General features: G+C 42.8%; 1 protein-coding gene across 6 annotated transcripts in view; it reads right to left on the bottom strand.

Annotated features, from left to right (window-relative positions):
• Ccdc91 (coiled-coil domain containing 91) overlaps positions 1–19,210 on the bottom strand; it is a 148,453-nt gene that overhangs the window by 12,645 nt on the left and 116,598 nt on the right. For all 6 annotated transcript variants that reach the window (XM_034512084.2, XM_034512081.2, XM_076940910.1 and 3 more), the window contains one exon: positions 15,995–16,108. In XM_034512084.2, the coding sequence (XP_034367975.1) occupies positions 15,995–16,108 (114 nt within the window). The remainder of the gene's footprint in view (positions 1–15,994; positions 16,109–19,210) is intronic.

Below are 19,210 nucleotides of genomic sequence, written 5' to 3'. Positions count from 1 at the left end.
CAATCCGGGTCCACTTGCCCAGGGGCAGCACCCTCCACAGTAAACTGGGCCTTCCTACAATCATTAATAAAGAAAATGCCCCCTAAGACTTGCCTACAGCAAATCTCAACTCAGGCTCCTGCTCCCAGATAACTCTAGCTTGTGTCAAGTTGACAAAAACCAACCATAACCACATGGTTTCTGGGGTTAGCAGAAGGTAAGGAAAAGCCACTGGGATGGAGCTCCAAGAAAGCCTCATAGGGGACAGGCACCTGTCCTTTCCCATTCATGTTCTTGTGTTTTTTATCACCCTACTTAAAAAATGTACCTGCTGGAGAATGAACTGGAAATGTTGCATGAATGATGCAGTTACATGCTATGAATTCAGTGATACATAGACAGGGTGCCAATCAACACGGGTATCAAGTCCCAAGGACCCTGACTACAGAGAGTACCTAGACCTAAGCACCCTGGCCAGAGAGAGCACCCAGACCCAAAAGCCCTGGCCAGAGAGAGCACCTAGACCCAAGCATCCTGGGAAGAGAGAGCACCTAGACCCAAGCATCCTGGCCAGAGAGAACACCTAGACCCAAGCATCCTGGCCAGAGAGAGCACCTAGACCCAAGCACTCTGCCAAGTACCCTGGCCAGGTAAGAGTACCTAGCCCTAGTGGCTCCAAGCTCTCAGCCCCTACTCAGCCCCTGTGCTCCTCTGGACTTCAGACTTCCGGATGTCCTTACATTGCTGCTGATTTAGCCTTTATAATGAGAGAAGTTTAAATGTGCTATGATAAAGAAGCCCATTCCCAGGAATGAAAGCTTAACTTTTGTTTTATTTTTTAAAAAGATTTTAATCATGGGCTGTTTGAGCATTGTTTGTGTGTATGTGTGCGTGTATGTGCACACGTGTGTGTAGTTAAAAGCATCTGTGAGCCACCTGATGAGGATCCTCATGGCAGAGCAGCAGGTGACTGGAATCTGAGCCACCACACCAACCTTGAAAACTCAGCTTTTAGATCATAAACAAGAATGTGTGAACAGGCTCAACATGTTAAACGGACAAGAGTGGAGTTTTTGTTGAACTGAAAATTTTAACTTAGGGGTTGAACAAACAATCATTAGAACATAATTTCTGATAATAATTTAGGAGTCTACAGAGGGAGCTGGGTGTTGTAGCACATGTTTGTAGTGTCAAGACTTTACAGGCTGAAGGATGAGAGGGGAGAAGAGAGAGGAGAGGGAGACGGGAAGAGGAAGAGGAGACCGGGAGAGGGGAGAGGAAGAAGGACATCAAGGAAGAAATGATGCAATTTAATCTTCTAATGTCCATTACATTACAAAGCAAATTTGGCAATGGGGGGATAGAGTTCATGAATCCATGCTAACTCTGGCATAGAAGTGCCCACGTGTGTCTGTTCCTCCTATTTTAGTCATTTCCTTGTCAACTAAGTAACTCTGACCTACTGACTTGATTTCTATTCATTCCAAACAAGCTAGAAAGAGTAGTCCTAAGAACAAAGCAAACGAAACCAGCCTGTTCCCCATTACGGTATTCTCTGCTGATAAGACTTCCCACTTCCTTCTTAGTGTTTATAGGCTAATTATATATATTAGGTTATATTTATGTTAATTATTAATATTTATTGGCAGTTACTTACACTTCCTCATGTAACCAATCTTTCCCAACACTCTTTTATGTCAGTGCTGGGAGGCAGGATTAGTAAGGGGCAGGAATACTCTTTCTGACAACTTAAATGCACACTTGGGGAAGTCAGTGTGAAGTGGGCTTAGCTTCAGGTCACCAGAGTGCATCTGTATGTACAAGTCCATCCTCCAAGGACCCAGTTAATCAAGGCAACAGAGCAAAGATGGGAAAAGTCTCTTCCTCTGTCTTAATGTAAGTATATGACATGAGGAAAGGACTGGAAGGGATGGGTCAACGGCAGGGCACATGGCAAGTCACCTGTTGACCCTGGTATCACAGAAATCCCATTACAGTCACTTCTCTCAGTGACCTGTCCATCTTTACCATACAGCTTACAGTCTGGTTAGATGCAGACTAAAGATGACTTTGGCAATACACGTCCCGATTCCTTCGAATGAAAGGCATAAAGTCCTTGAGAAATGCCAATACACAGAACAGGGCCATATACAAGTAAAATCTGTTCAAAGTACACATGGCAAGCTGCCAGTCTGACCTCAGTCCCTGAGCAGCTGGGAATCCTATCGACTGCCTTATGAAGATCTAGTATAAGAGGCTCCAACAAGTTCCCATTTCACAGTTCTTTATTTCTTCAAAGAAAGCACAAAAGTGTATTTGCAGAGGTCATGTGTCAGAATTCAAACCTTACAAATACGTAGTCTTTGGGTGGTAGAAAGGGACTTAGAGTAGGTGTCTAGGCCACTCAGTTGGGTTAGGGATAAAAGAAGTGGGAAAAGGCAAGGGTAACGTCTGTCTGCAGAGGAAAACTGCTACCATGCCTCAGCGCTCACGTGGGACAATGCGTGCTACTGCACTTTCTTCAAATGTAGGATTAAAGGTGGGGTGACTAAAGTCCAGGAGTTCATAGTTTAGTCTTAAAGGCACCAGTATGGTGTTCATTTTTCCAGGAGTTCCGAGATGAGGAGGAGACCCATTTGGAGCTTGCTCAGGGCAAGGGCATGGCTTCTAAGAGTGTTAAGAATAGTTTTTGTATCTATCCTGCTAGGAGAAAATGAAATCACAAGAGGTAAGGTGTCAGACCGGCTACATCCCAGAAGCACCAGGGTGGCAGACCAGTGACATGCCAGAGTCACCGGCAGCTGGATGGCATTTCTGTGCTTGCAGGACTGACTCTGTATCACTGTCTCAAGATCATTCACTCCACAAGGCTTCCTGTGTAGACAACACCAGTGACCTGCCACAGTTGTTTATTTAAAACTCTTCACAAAGGCTGTACAACCTCAGTGCCCAGCTGCATGGGCTGTTTCAATGGAAGGTACCTGTAATCCTAGCACCTGGGAGGCTGAAGCAGGGGGATTAGTTAAGTCACTCTGTAGCCAGCCCAGGCTACAGAGTGAAAGCCTATCTCAAAAGTCAAAGCAAAACAGAATGGAGTCCTTCTCTGGGAACCAGCAGAGTCTGGCCTCATACTAACAGTGGTGGCAAGTGATCTTTCTAAAGGACTCATTAAGTTCTGTAAAATGAATGAATGATACAGCAAAAGACTATTTGCTCCCCAAATACATGATGATATGAAGGGCTTGGTAAGATTGCTCATCAATTTCTGCTGCCCTTCCAGAGGACCAGAATTCACTTCCCAGCAACCACATGGTGGCTCACAACATCCTGTAATTTCAGTTCTAGGGGAATCCAACGTCCTCTTTTGGCCTCTGTGGACACTCTAGGTAATACATATAACACACACACAAAACATAAAATCAATTAATATTTTTAAGGTATATGAGAACATTTATGAAAAAAAAATTGATCAGAAAATTTCTCTTAAGTATTCCTAAGTGACAAAGACTAAAAAGGACTTTGGTTGTCAAGATCAAACACTAAAGCTACCGGGGAGGCTAAAGAAACACCTTAACAGCTCAAAATAAACAGACAAATCCATTCCTAAAAGGCAGTATTCTTAAATCTGTGCCCTTAGAGGCAAGAAGTAGGGAGCACGGTGAATATTGAGGGTCATTGTAATGCCCAATTATTCCGAACATGTACTTCTAAACAGCACATATCTCAAGCTAGCCTTTGGTAATGAAAGAAGTACATTTGAAAGACATTTATCAAGTAAGATATCAAAACTATAGCTATAAATGACAAAGGGTGACTATCAAAATTACTTGATAGCAGACAAACTCTACAAAAAGTTTTGAAGTATTCAAAAAACAGTATATATTTTATAGGCAACCAAAGCATGCATAGAAAATGAACAAATTTACTGTAAAAATAAGAAGTATTTAGTTTGCAGACAGAACTGCTTCTACAAATTGTAACAGAGTGGGAGGAAGCTCATGGAAATGTTTTACCAGAATAACTAAGGTGGATAAGGCAGTGCCCGAGTTATAAATGAAGTGTGCTTTATGGATATTAAAGAAATTTATGGATGTAATTCCCAGATGAAATGCAGGGCTGGGGCCACCATCAGTAACTGCCAGTGTCCAAACACCACATGTGGTAGGGGACCCATAACCATAGGTATTAATAAAGATCTGCAGAAAGGGCAAATGTCGCTCATATATGTGCTCTGAGAAATTCTTCAAAGGATGAGACTTCACGTCCATGGTGCTTCTGACACGACTGTACCCTCCACTCTTCTGGGTTTCTTATCTACGGCTTGCCATCATCAACATAAAACTATGCTAATATATTAGTTTTGAAGAAACATAATGTTTACATTGTCCTTCTCTTGAGGAACTTCCCGATGTGTCCTCCAGCCCTCCTTTCAGGTCTGATACTCCATCTCAGCCATAAAACTCCAGAAGGTGATTGTATCTTACATCTCAAACATGGATATATGCACTTTAATTAAAAATAACTGCCAGAGTCATAAATCTATCCATCCTTTCTAGGGATTAAAGTGATATGTGAGTTCCTTCAACATAGACTCAGATATTATATTAATTAAAGGTTGCTCAATTTTTTATCCATATTTTATTTGACATATTTACAGTATTTGATAAAATATTCAAACCTCCAAAGTAATTTTCTCCTTTTTCTTTTCTGCTGCCACCCAATGTTCTTTATCTCTGGCTCAGCTTCTTCACTGTCCTGTGTCCACCTGGACTTCCCTCAAGGCTCACCCCAGGACCTCTTTGTGCTCCATGCCTGTGTCTAGGATGCTCTACTAGACTTGACCTTCTCTGCTCACAGTTCTTGCATTTTGGCTCTGCTCATTCAGAAAGCCTCCTGCTCCTCCCACCCAACACTCACTCATAGTCCTGGTCTTTCCAAGGACATTTCAAAGTAATATTTTGCTTTTTGTCAATTTTATGTAAGTTCTCTAAGGAAACAGGGCATTTGGTATGTTTACTTCTATGGTTTCAAGGTCTATTCCCTGACTCAGTGGGTATGGCAGCTTTGCCTAGGCTCTGTCTGGGCCAGTATCTAGAAGACCAGTATCTAGAAGACCAGATGCCTAGGTGCTTGTTGTAGTTTGGATGAAGCACCCCTCAAAAAGCAAATGTGTGCCTGGGCCCCGATGTGGGAGCGTTGGTCCTGATGTGATGGTCACATGTGGTAGGGTTGGTCCTGATACAATGCTTCCATGTGGGAAGGGTTGGTGCTGATGTCTGAAGTGGTGCTTTGGGGGAGCACGTACATCATGAGAGCTTTGACCTCATCAGTGGATTAATTCACGGATGGATTTATGACCGGACGGCAGTACTGGAAATGGTAGATAAAGAAGGCGCGCCAAGTTAGACGTAGACAAGATAAAGAAGGTGCGCAGAGTTACAAGTAGACAGTGCATCCTGAGGATCCAGTTTCTCCAGGACTGCAGTTTGGTTCACAGCTCGAAGGCTCAAGTCTGTCGGTGGGGGTGGGGTTACTTTGTCTATCAGCATATGACAAATGTTTCTGGGGGGTGCAGACAGCAGATATTTTAGGCTTTAAGAGTCACTGAGCCACTGTCATGGCTGTCCTTCAGAGAGCCACAGATAACACATAGCCAAGGGCCTGCAGAGTCCTTTGGGAATGCTCCCTCCCCCATCTCAGTCCTGTCAGATCTTGAGTGAGATTCCTACCTTTACTGAAATTTTTGTTTCTCCTATTCAAAGTGATTAAACAGTTCTATCCTTGGAAAGATCTTGGGATCAAACACGATAACGCTCTAGGAACAGGTTCTCTGGGGAGTCACACAAACCAGAGGCACAGTAGTGTGTTGAACACATTGCCCTGCCACTAGGCTTGATGTCCCCTTTTTAGTGGCAACTTAAATTTCATTTTGGGAATTCTTTCTTCTGTGGAAGGAGTCTATCTTTCCCAACTGATCCAAGTGGGTTAGAGACAATGGAGAATGGGGGAGTTGGTGGTGGGTGGTAGCAGGGTGGCCATTTTTTCCTTTATTTGTCATTCTGAGGTGATCATTAATGCTTCTGCCTGTAGTTTCCAAGACAACTTGCTTCATTTCCTCTTAACAAGTCTGGTGCACAGATGCCAATCAACTCTGCTGCCTTTCAGTAAATTCCTATTTCCTAAAGTTTGGCTGGTCCAGACTCTAACACTTGCAAGCAAAGAGCCAGGACCCTAAGTGGCTGTGCATGTTTGATCTAATTAATGCTGAACTAAATTATATAAATTATATACAACCACCCACGGTGTCGACTCTGCTTTCACCCAGCACACACCACACAGGGCAGCATCTACAAAGGAATGCAACCCTCCTGGAAAGAAGCTTCCTGTGGCCAAAGGTATCAACAATTAGTACTGCGTCAAGGAATACAAAGCCAGTGTGCAAGCCTAAGCTACAGGCGCACCTGACATCTTATCTAGGGCTCCTTTGGAACAGGAGGGCAGCGTGGGGCAACAGAATGTGTTCTAAGTAGCCTGAGCTACAGGGTGAGATAAACAAGGGTTAGTAGGATTAGTGGGATCATTTTGTCAGCTCCGCAGCTCAAAGAAAGATGGACTAGAAGGTTCTATGTGTGAAGATCAGTGTCACATGTTGGTGGGAGCCATTAACCTTAGGATCAAGCAGCTAGGTACAAGGAAAAGATAGCAGCGAACAAATCTACCTCTCACACAGCTATGACTCCAGCCACCCTTTTCTGGTTCTGCTGCCTCAGGCTTAGGTCAGTTCCTCTCGGCTGCCTCTGCCTCATCTTGGTCGTTTTATACTGAGAGCAGGTACTGAATAAAGCAGAGAGCATGCTAAGACAGTCTTCTGGTTGTTGGCTGTCTGTCTGTCTGGTCCTTGGTGAACTCTGGGCCTTAGAGATGCTAGGCAAGTATTCTGCTTCTGAGTGATAGTCCCAGCCTAGGTAACAGGTGTAAAATGGTAAGAACATAGAAAAGAAGAAAAAGGAGAGACTCCCTGATGAGAGCCAGCCATCAATAGAGAACAGAGACATCCCGAGGGGCCAGAATACATGCTGGAATTTAACCCAATGCATTCTGTGGAAAATTAAGTCCACCGAGCTCTTTATCCCAAGGAATTCTGTGGTGCGCCTTCAATGAGGAAAACTATGTGACCGTCACACACAAAATACCCCAAATTATAGAGGTGGAGGGATTGCTGCTGATTAAAGCCAGACAGTAGCAGAATCACAGACACCTGAAAACACCCAACGAGACATAACTTCCCTGTCAAACACTGCAGATCTTCGGGAACATGTTATGAAACCTGGGCATCAGCTACAGAAAATTTCAGAAACTTTCGGATTACTGTTGTGGCCAAGTGGAAACATTCACTAAGATGCCTGACAATCACTGTGGCTCTGTTTTAATAAGAATGACCACACTACCCCCAGCATGACTTCAAAGGATCAGTTTTAAAAGTAGCTGAGAGGATAAAAAAACTAGAAATATTTCTATAGTAACCATGGTGATTTGGAAGAAATTCCCAAAGTACGTGGTGGTAATTTGTAATGCTTCCTGATTTCTGACATCCTTCCTGTTTGAGAATGTGTGCGTATATTCAGGCAATATTCAAATGGGCCACAGCATCTCATCTTAGGTGAATTTTAAACACTGAGAAATAGATGTTATAATAAAAATTAGTTTTAGGTGCTGGGCAGACAGTTGACTGCTTATAAGCAGGTGCTCCTGTAAGAAAGGACCTGGGTGTAGGTCCCCACAGTCACACTGGTGGCTCACCATCTGTGGCTCCACGTCCAGGAGGATCTGATGCCTCTCAGTTTCCATTGGGAACTGTCAGGCATATAGTGGAATAAACTCACACAGACATACCCATAAATAAAAAGAAAAAAATTAAAATGAGTTTACAGGGTGCAAGGCGTGGGCTTTGGGCTTGAGTCACATGGCAGAGGATGTCGACTTTCACAGAATCATAGCTCAACCAACTGGCAATGATGGAAGAAGACCAGGAGTCACTAGCACAAGGATCCCCATAATGAGAGAGAGAGAGAGAGAGAGAGAGAGAGACAGACAGACAGACAGACTTTACAGGGCGCCACAGTCCCACAGCTGATGACTTCTAGCAGAACTGCCCCTGTGACTGTCTGGTTAGAACTCCCTGCTTAAGAAAAAGCAAAATATATCTGTAATTTTAGTCAAAGGCAAAGTCAGACTTGTGATACACCCACAAAAGATGGGACTTCAATCAGAAATAATATGGTGGCAAGAGATGATCCATCCCCTTTCTCTTCACAGACCAGCCTTCCTTTGGAAGTAAGGACCCAGAGGTAGTGACCACTGTGTCTTATGACTCAGCAGCACGCAGACTGGCAGGAAGGCCAGTTCTGTCTGTGAAGGAGAAGAGACAGCACATCCCTCAGAAAAGGCTGCTCTCATTGTGTTTCCAAGACCATATTAGTTACAACAGCTTTTTTTTGGGGGGGGGAGGGGGGCTACTTTTTTCTTTTTCAAAGAAAAGGAATGGTGGTTGTGGAGATACACATGATAGCAAAAAAAAAAAAAAAAAAAAAAAAAAAAAAAAAAAAAAAAAAAAAAAAAAAAAAAAAAAACCCACAATAAACCAGACAGATTGAGTCATTACCAAATGTCTTCTAGTGCAGTGGGCTGGTCTGCTGCTGCTTGTATTCTAACGCTAAGTACTGGCTCTCAAGATCTGGCTGCCCCATGTGTAGATCCTCACATGCACCAAGTGACGCTATGTAAGTAAACCTTGCTCCTCAATGTAATTGGTCAATAAAAGGCTAGAGCCTGTGATTGGACAGTGGAGGGAGAAAGGTGGGACTTGAGGACAGAGGATGGGAGTTTCAGGTAGAGAGAGAGGAGAGAGGAAGAAAGGACACGGAGGTGGAGAGGGCCGCCATGAGAGGCGACGGACCATGAGCATGTGTCCAGGAGAAACAAGAGACTGAGAAATAGGTTAGAATAGCTCCAAACCTGCCCAATCTAGGCTTACGGCTTATAAATAAAATACCTGGAGTGTGTGTCTTTTATATGGGCTAGCTAGAGTGTTTTATTCTTTTTATAATTTAGCCATGACATTATTTCCTTTCTACTGAAAATAAGGAAATAAGATGATAATTTCTGGAGGAATTATATTGAAACGTAGTACCTGACTCATGGTATCTCTAGGGCAAAGAATGTCAAGCACAGGTCTTCATCAACACATGAAGAATATGGACCTGTCACTCCTACATCTCAACCCTACATCCAATTCCAGTGGCCGAGTCTTTGACATCCATGGTTATAATGTCTATTTTGTTTTCAGACTTTCTGCAAGAAACTTGTGAAAATTAGTTCTATGCCTGGAATTCTTTTAGTCTCTCCCTCCTTCTCTCTCTCTTTCTCTCTCACCCTCTCCCCTTCCCTATCATCCATCCATCTATCTATCTATCTATCTATCTATCTATCTATCTATCTATCTATCTATCTAGTGACAACAATTTTGTATCTCTAACTAGCATGATAGACCTAACAGTAGGAGCCTTAGAAAAAAAGTACTTGACTGTGGGAAATGCTAGCACTGTGTTGCTTACTTCCATGTCACCAAAGAAAAATTGAAGTGTTTTTTTTTTTAAAAGACATACTCTGAGCCAACTTAACTTCAAACTTTAACAAAGTGGATGGTTTTTAGAGCATACTGGGACCAGGACTCAGTTTTCTTAACTTGCTACAATCAAACCAAACAAACCCTTATTTTAAACAACTTTAAGGAGACCCATCGAGGCTCTGTGCAGCAGGCTCCTCTTTCATCAGTGCCGGAGGGAAGTGTAACGTGAAGTGAGTTTGGCATTACCCCATGTGAAGGAAAGTGCTGAAGAATGCAGAGTCCTGCTGGAAGCTTCCGAGCAAAGTCCCAGTCCCATCCACGTGAGGCTAAGGTATGGCTGGAGGCAGGACAGACAGGCAGAGAGGTCAGTGAAGCAGAGTCTGACCATAGTGGAGAAGGAATGAGCTACTCTCCATGGATGGGTTTCTGACTTGAAATAGAAAATAACCCTGGACTGCCTCTGCAGTAAAGAAAGTGTGGTTTGTGAAAACAGAAGATTTGGTCTCTTACAGGAATAAGCAAACCCACACACACAGCTTTTGCTGTACACCGCCTCTTCTGGGGTCCTTGGTGCCACCCTAGGTCTTTGCCCAATGGGTATGGTAACTAGCAGAACAATATGGTGAGGGCAGGTCTATGGTACTGGTGGTAGAGCTATATATAGTTGAGCCAATTTAAACTTATCCCTGACTAGCTTACAAATGAATGAGACTCAGACTGTGGTTATTCTATTTGACTTTGACAATTACTGGGGGTAACCCCTAGTCTCTTTTTCTAACTGCTGGCCTGGCTAGCTCCCCAGTGGTACCTCACTGGGTACAGGAGAACCTTGCTGTTTCTCCTGGCTGTGTGCCATGTCTATCTTCTCTCATGGCAGCTTCCTTTCTCTCCCATGCCCTTCTTCCTCCTTCTCCTCTCTGCAATGCTCCACCAGGTCACACAAGGCCTGCCTACCTCTAATCCCTCCAGTATTGGCTGCAGCCACTTTTATATAACCAATAGTTTTAAATTAAGGAACAAGGTTTGCATAAATGTGAGACCTACTCGCTTATAGGCTACTAGACCTTTGCGATGCAGAATTTAGCATTATAGTACATAGCAACAGACGTCAAACCTCAAGAGGTAGGCAGGGCTTCGGTTCCCAGGCTTGGGGTCTAAGGAGAAACCGAGAATAAGAAAGGAGAGGGAGGAGGCTGCCATGAGAGGAGATGGTTCATGAGAAGATGGCTGTAAGAATCAGCCTGTCGGAGTAGAAGTCACCCAGCTGGAATATGGTGAATCATATCTCAGGGTTCCAAAAATAAAATAGCCTAGAGGGCGGATATCTGCCCAGCTCTAGTGCTTTAAGGCTTATTGTAAATATAGGTTTTGTGTCTTTCATTTGGGAACACCACCAGACCTAGCTTCATTCTTTAGTCTCCATCTTGCCCACTGAAGGGCCTTACCCCAAAGTCAAAGCATAGAGTTGAGAATCTGACCGCCACTTTCTGCCTCTGTGACTACTGGTTTCTGGAGTGTGGAGATGCAGAGCCGCATGCTCTCCTCAGTTAGGTCTTCTTAGATCAGTGGGAGGCTTTGGAAGATGACATATGAGTGGCTTCATCACCACTGTCATCATGATGTCAAGATCTGATTTCAGACCTCGACAACTTCCTCCAGACACAATCTTTGTATTTCCTTCTGGGATCCACTATTTGTACCATGAGACTTTTAACCAGAACAACACTCACTGTTAGAGCCATTTCAAAATAATGTCAGCAAAATCATAAGCCTTCAATAGCAGTGTGATGGCTGCATGTGATGGTCTGACGGCCAGACAGAAGGCATGGCCCCTCTCACATGTCTGTGCATATTCCCAAGAGTGACCTTATGCAAGGACACTTTTGAACAGGTGCACAGGTCAAGAAGGTGAAGCGGAAGTAGGCTTGAGGTTCAGTGTATTTACAGGGTATAGACCCTCAAGAAGGGATTCAGGACATTGAAGCTGCAGGGTCCTTTCAACCTGCACAGACTGTTGTTTTTGCTAAGCTTTCTTCTACATGAAATGTGCTATGCTTCACTTTCAGGGAGGATGTTCATGGGGGCCACTTGGCAAGGCAGTTCATACTGGGCGACTTTACTGACTCTGATGGCTTAAATAAAAATAGAGAACTGAGAAACCAGTCAACAGGGCACAGTCCTAACTGTCATGTGCATCAATTCAGGGAAGCAATCTCATATTATGACACCCAAATCAAAAGCTACAGTGGGTCCCGTGGGTCTCAACACTGACATACTCCCGAGTTTATCCTTTTCTGTCTACAGAGCTGGTCCAGGCCACACAGGAGGAACGGTTAACTAGGATGATGGAAGTCAGGGCGGGCAGGTGGGCGGGGTGGGGGCAGAAGAATGGCACTGCCTCAACATGGGCATACAAACAACATAAAGAATAACTCCTTAATGCAACTGACTTATACCAAGAACTGAAAAGCCCTCAGCATATTCAGCAGCTATCAGAAACATGTCGGCAACACTCTTGGTGGAATGTCAGAATCCTGAGGAGACTTAGAACAGCAGAAGTGTCAATATCATCACGATAAGGAACAAGACAAAGTGGGGGCATGACAGTCTCTCTAGAGTTGTCTGAATTTTAGTGACTGTAACTATCAGAAGTAAAGCTTCCATTGGCTCAGTGTTGCTTGTAACAGCTTCAAGTGAAACCCCAGAGGACTGCAGCAAGGCTGGCCCTAAAGAGCCTAGCCATAATTAAAAAATTCTAATGATGTCTTGGCCGCAAACCTTTGAAGTAAAGATAATTGCTCCTTATTCCCCTCTAAAAATCTAAATTAAAAAAATCCTCCCAAGTGAAGGTTATTTTCCTGGAGGTGATTTTGAAAACATGGCCATAATTCTGGTTCTTAAGAGGAAAAAATAATAATCCTTTATTACATTTGGATGAGATTTTATTTTTAGGAGTCTCCGCCTGGCTGTGAGTGGCCGCTGCCCGCTGGAGTTATTCACACTTCCTCCATCACAGCGAGCTCATGTGTAACAGTCTGAACTTATGGGATGGGCTGGAACTCTTCATTCTAGCCTAAAGGCTATCGATCTCTATAAACCGCAAACTCTTCCTCCCTCGAGAAGTGTCTGGGATGAGGTCTTTCCGTTTCTCTGTAACCTCCCTTACACAAAATAAAGCCTGTGGCACTATTGACTACACCACTTGGCCTGGCAGTTTATATGACGAGGGAAAGACTTCTCCAGACCACCAGGGAATGCCAGCCGCCCAGCTCCATGGTGGGAGAGCGGGAGTATTGAAGGCAGAGAGCCCTCTGACACCTGACTGGAGGCGGAGCTGCTTCAATAAGAGATGACAGAGGTTCCACTCAGCTGTTGCATCCTGAAGCCAGGCTGAATACAATACTCAGTGAGGGGGTGTGGAATGTTCCTGGAAAAGCTTATTTCATAAACAAGCAGGAGGGGGATGTGGCCCATCCCCTGGTCTAGAATTGCAAGTGCTCTGAGAAAGTCTCAAAGTGCAATTAAAATTGATTAGGCCACAGTGAGGTTGCAGAGCAAGTCAGTGTACCTGCGGGTGACTGCCAGTTCTCACAGTAACACTTGGCCTAAACTTCTCTGGGGTTGCAGTTCCTTCTCTACCGTGTGAACATGGTACAGACAACTAAGCCCGCTGATTAGCAGACCACTAGCAGATACTATGGACAACATTTAGAGTGCTACGCCAAAAATCGACAGTGTTTCTCCTTCATACCAAATCTAGAAAATGAACATAACATTTTCCCTTGGGTAGTAGGATTTGCAGAAATCTTTCTGAAACTTTTTTTTTTTAATTTAATTTTATCTTTTTCACTTATTCACTCTACATGCTACTCACTGCCCCCTCCCACAACCCTTCCCCCAGCCCCGACCTCTTCTCCTCTCAGTGGGTGGAAGCCCCCCGGGTATCCCTCCCCTCAACCCTGGCACTTCAACTCTTACAGAGAAATTTTTAAAAATATGACTGGGCTGAATATTTATATTAAGCATACAAACTGTTTCATTAATTTTTCTGATTAATCATGAAAATTCTTAGTAGTAGGATGTTTCGATCATACATTGATTTTGTGGTGTGGATCAGCAGTGCAGACTTGTGTCACTGACTTAATAAATAGTGCTAGAGGCATCTGAGCATGCAGTGAGATTTCATAACTAGTGCACAAGTAAGTCTAGATCTTTGCATCAGATGAATGGCAGCTGTACTTAAAGCATAGTTTTAAAGCTTAGTGCCATCTCTGTTGATGATACTTATAGAAACAACAAAATGCCATTAGAACTGTTTTCACAGAACAGTATCGATCCTAGCTTCATCCTGGGTGTATTTTTAACACTCAATAGTCTTGAATGACTGATGTCTACCGATGCAGACATTTACAAAAGGCTATTGCCTCTTAAGGTGGTCTGTATTTCATATTATATGAAAATATTTTAAATTATTAAGAGAAATTTAGCATTTTGAATCTTTCATCCCATAATTTCTAAGTACTTTAAAAGTAGAAGCCAAATGGGGAAATGTGGGGTGGGGAAATGTGGGGTGGGGAAATGTGGGGAGAGGAAATGCTCATTCCAAACTTCCTAGACTTTGTGCAGGGCTGACGAGCTGAAGGACCCCCCCAGACCTGAGCCTCCTCCAGGACAGAGCCCTACAGAGCAGGAATTAGTTCCACAGGACCCTTCTTCCAGTAAAGACTTCTCAAAGTTCCAAAACTGGAACTTAAGATGGCTGGAACCCAAAACTACAGGCTTCTATGGTGTCCGAGGTTAAGAATCTTAAGCTTGATCTAGTTTGTTTGTTTATTTATTTTAAGCTGGGGAAAGAAAAGAACACTTTTTTATCCTGAAAATGTGATCTTTGATTAAAACAAAACAAAACAAAACAAACCACCCAACCAAAACAAACAAACAAAAACAAAAACCTATCATGTAAAGAAAGAAGATAAACTGCCTCAATTTGGGTTTTTTTTTTCTTTGAAAGAGACAAGAATAGTAAGAATTTGCTGAAACAAAAAAACAAAAAATGAAAACTATTTCCTCTAAGTTGGATTATAAACTCTTGATTGTTCTTTATTTTCCAAAATTTTCTCTAAGTCCTAAGATGATACATTAAAATCAATCTGAAACAGAATGGATATTATTCTAGAGGAAGAAGGAAATATACAATTATGAAGCTAAAGTTTTCAGAAGTGAAATATGAAGGAGGTGTTGGCAATCACTGGTTCCACTTTGCGTATTTTCTTGTGCTTTTCTACATCAGCTTTTCTCTTTGTGAAGACAGAAAAATCCAGACTGAAATTTAGAGTCGCTTACACACCACCTTCAATCTCAGGGCAAGTGGTAATGTCCCCACGAGCCCACGGCTGCGACCTCCTGTGAGTCAGTGTCTGGCGTGGGAGGAGGTCTCAGAGTTTACCCTGCAGATGGCACTGCCAGCACCATCCTGAGCACACGTTTCTGCCTGAAACCTGCCTAGCCACAGGTGGTTTTTGGGTATTTTTATGAACGTGCTGAAGACAATGCTGAGAACAGTACTGAGGCGGCACAGAGTGCATCCTGACTCCGTCTGCTGTGTCCCGTACACTGACCCATGACTACTCTACAATGTGGATCACACTGACAGCCAAGGAGAAGAAGCAGGCAGTGCAGAGGGGCCCTGTTGTTGTGCTCACACTGCTGTCAATGAACTTCACAAGTCAAACCAGGCTCCCACACACAGGCAACGGATGGGCCTTCAGAAGAATTTAAAGGAACACAGGTCAAATGGCCGAGTCTATAATTAGGTCTTTAGACACCTGACACACAGGGATCGAGGGACCTAAAAAAAGCATTCTTACTCTCACTAGAAGCTTTTCGAGAAACCACATAGTGCCTTTGACAGAAGAGTAATACAGCTTTGAAAAAATAAAAAAAATTACCTCCAAAAAGGTCTTGTAAATTTTCTTTGTTACATATTCTCTGTCTAGATTAACACCTCAAATACAGATAGGTTGATTCAGAAAAGTATATTAAGTATGGAGAAACAATTCAAATGTCTATCAACAAACAAATAAAGAAAATATATGCATACAACAAACCAAATCTGCAAATACACGGCACCCTGCCCCCAGTAAGTCTAGAACTATCTTTCTGAGTAGAACCCAGGGACCCAGCCAGAAGCTGCTCTCTGTTGCTTGTTCTTGTCTGATGGGATGCTTACAGAGATAACTGCTTAATATATGATTATTCAGAGAAACCACTTTCCAAGGACATTACCCATTGTATACTGAGGCATTTAGCAGTATCTTGACTCCACAGCATGTGTGGAGGCCTCTGCTGCCACAGGCATGCACTGCTGGGACGGGACAACACACTTACCCTTCTCTGCTCCCTCACATACTCCACCAGCTCGTCCCTCGTTCTCTTGACGGCTTCCTCCATGGCCTTTTCACTTCGCCTCTGCTCCTCTACAATTGCGGCCTTGACAGCTTCCTGTTTGGGAAGGAGAGCACAGTGAGTGAAGCAAGCCCCAGACACACTTGTGAAAGGCCTCTTCAATAGGTACAGCCCACTCTCTTCCAGGCCAGGCTTTACGGAGCTGCAACAGCTTTTGGGAACTGTTAGAGGCATAAGGAGAAGAGAAACAGAATTAGTTATTTCCTGCAGGACACAGCGAGGATAAGAGAGGCCAATTGGTTCCTCTGTGGCCTGTCCTTCCTGCTTTCTTTCCATCAGACTGCCTCCTTGTTCTCTGTATCCACACAAGACTTCAAACTCAACACGTACTCTTCTAAGAACATCCTGAAGTCCAGTGGCTTCACCCATATTGAGCTCTGTCCAACACAGTCATCAGGTGTGGTCTGGGTACTAAGTTATAGCTACCTTAGCCAGGTCAAGATGCTGATAGCTGAACACCAGCTAAGAATCCCCACTGTTGGCTGCTATCTGAAATGAGCGCTCTAGCGAGGGAAGAGGACCTCATTGCCTTATTGATAGCTATGATTCCAAGAAGGGCAAACAGACTTTTCAGAAAGCAACAATATTTTCTGCAAAATAGTGCTTTATTGTTAAATTTGTAGTTTAAAGTAAATAAAATAAAAAAGTGGTGTGTGACTCATTGGGTAACAGCACCCATGAGTGTTCTCATCATTTCTGATTCTTGACGGCTCTTTCCACCGTAAGGTCTCTGTGTGTTTTCTCAAACAGTTTAGACATGTATGAATGACACAGAAAATATAAAATAACAATTCACTGTTACAAGTTTCTTTACTGTAGAAATTCTGTAGAATGTAGGAAATGAGCATACAGTGATACATGTACAAACATGTAAGCACATGCATGTAAGCCTGTAAACATCCAAAAGTGTAAATATGCACACATGAATACAGAGCATGAAGGGGACTGGACACACACAGATAGGACTACACTGCACATTCTATCTCTGAAAGTTTTCACCTGAAACAGACTCCCAGTATTGTTTTAGGCTTATATTCTTTTACTGTATGACCTGTATTCCTTTATACAATCGTGTAAAGACTCATTTCTTTTACCAGTTCTTAATTAGTAAGCCACATTTAATGTACGGTTAAGGTTTCAGAGTAAATGCATGACTTATTCTTTTTATTTCTATGCCTATTTAATGCAATTAATCATTATTCTAAAAGCTACACGTTTGCAGAAAGGCATAGAAAGCAAGTGACTATGAGAGTTGAGTATAGCTTTATGGAACTCAGAGCAATTGAAACTGGGTAGTTGTGACTCTGTAGTGATTTTTTAAAATAACTTTATTAAATCCAGAATTAAAATGTGCAGCTTTCTTGATTATTAAAGCCCATGTTTGGATCAGCCCATAGCTAGGTTCATAATGAAACTTGCTTTTACATAACCACTGTTGTTCTGCCACTGGCCTGCAGTGACAGAACCCAGAGGCCTCATTGGAGACAAATGGCAATACTGCCTTTGCTGGACTTTCAGCCTCCAAATCAGTGAAGTAACTTTTGTTTTCTTTTCATAATTTTGGGGATTAGTTCCATCACACTCACTCACACACACACGTGTGTCTTGGATATGGAAGGAGACTGTTTTCAAGGAGGAGAGAGTTCTGAGTTACTACAGTACAGTGAGGTGACTACAGTGAAAATATTGAATTGGATCGTTCAAAATAAAGACAAATGTAAGAATGAGAGGAGTATGTCAGATACCCCAATTTAACACACAATATACATGTATTGAGACATTTGATCCCACTATAACTGTATGTGGATTTATTATGTGTCTACTAACAATAAAACACGGTGTCTCTGGCAGGAGGAGCTGAGTTCAAGGCCAGCCTGAAAAATGTGGTGGGCCCTTGTCTTAAAATAAGTGAGAGGAGAGCTGTGGGTGTGGCCTGATGCAAAGCGCTGGCTGCCCCAGGCTTACTTCCCCTATTGCAAAGTAAAATCATTGCAGTATAAAATGTCTCACAGGCTGAGCTGCAGCTAGCAGTGTATAAACAGAGTCACAGGTATTTTTTGTACTTCTCTGTGTGTCAATAAACTTCCATTTCTGCACAAACTTAAAGTTCAAACTATGGTTGAGAAGGGTTTTCTAGACACTAATTGAGGAAAAAGAAAATTGTGTATGTCAAAATCCATGTACTATAAGGCAATAAATAGCCTTTTAGGCCATCTTGAGTTTGAATTAATCTGCACTGGCACTGAATGCCAGAAGGAGAACATCTAGAGGACACAGGGGGCTCTAGAGACGCCACTCAGGAACCAGAACTCTCCATCAGCTCAGAAGCTTGGTGACGTGTGAGGCAGGAATAAGCACTGGCAACCTAGATGATGGGGACAGTGGACCCTGAATTACACATAAGCAAAATGCTATCCTCAGGAGAGAATCTTATTCTTTGCAACAGACAGTCTGCACTGGTTAAAAAACAAACTAGCCTCTTATTGATATATTATTTGATTATTGATATATTGATTTCCACCAATGTTATAGAAAATCCCCATTGTACTAGAATCTCAACAACTGTGATGGTTCCTATATACTCTGACCAGAGAGTGGCACTATTAGAAAGTCGGGAGTCTAAGAGAATACTTACATATTTTCTTCACTTCCCAAAAGTTTTATTATGAACCTAGCTATGGGCTGATCCAAACACGGGCTTTAATAATCAAGAAAGCTGCACATTTTAATTCTGGATTTAATAAAGTTATTTTAAAAAATCACTACAGAGTCACAACTACCCAGTTTCAATTGCTCTGAGTTCCATAAAGCTACAGGGCCTTTTGATGGACTGTCTGGTTCTTCTCTATACCTGCACAGAATTATCTTATCTTTTTAAACTAGCATTCCTATTTTTACATTTTATACATTTTAATTAAAGTATAATTATATCATCATGTTTCTTCTCTAGAGCACCATCTATAACCTGTCCGTCTTTATCCTCCCCATATTCCCAAACTGACAGCTTCTTTATTATCACTGCATACACCTATGTTATATGTAGGTAAATATACACATATAACTACTACGTTGAGTCTGTTTTTGTTTGTGTGGATACGGTTTCAGGGCTGACCACTATGCACTGGACATCCAGGAACA

This window comes from Arvicanthis niloticus, chromosome 9 (assembly GCF_011762505.2).
Source record: "Arvicanthis niloticus isolate mArvNil1 chromosome 9, mArvNil1.pat.X, whole genome shotgun sequence".
Taxonomy (NCBI): Eukaryota; Metazoa; Chordata; class Mammalia; order Rodentia; family Muridae; genus Arvicanthis; species Arvicanthis niloticus.
This window is presented reverse-complemented; position numbering and strand designations above follow the sequence as displayed.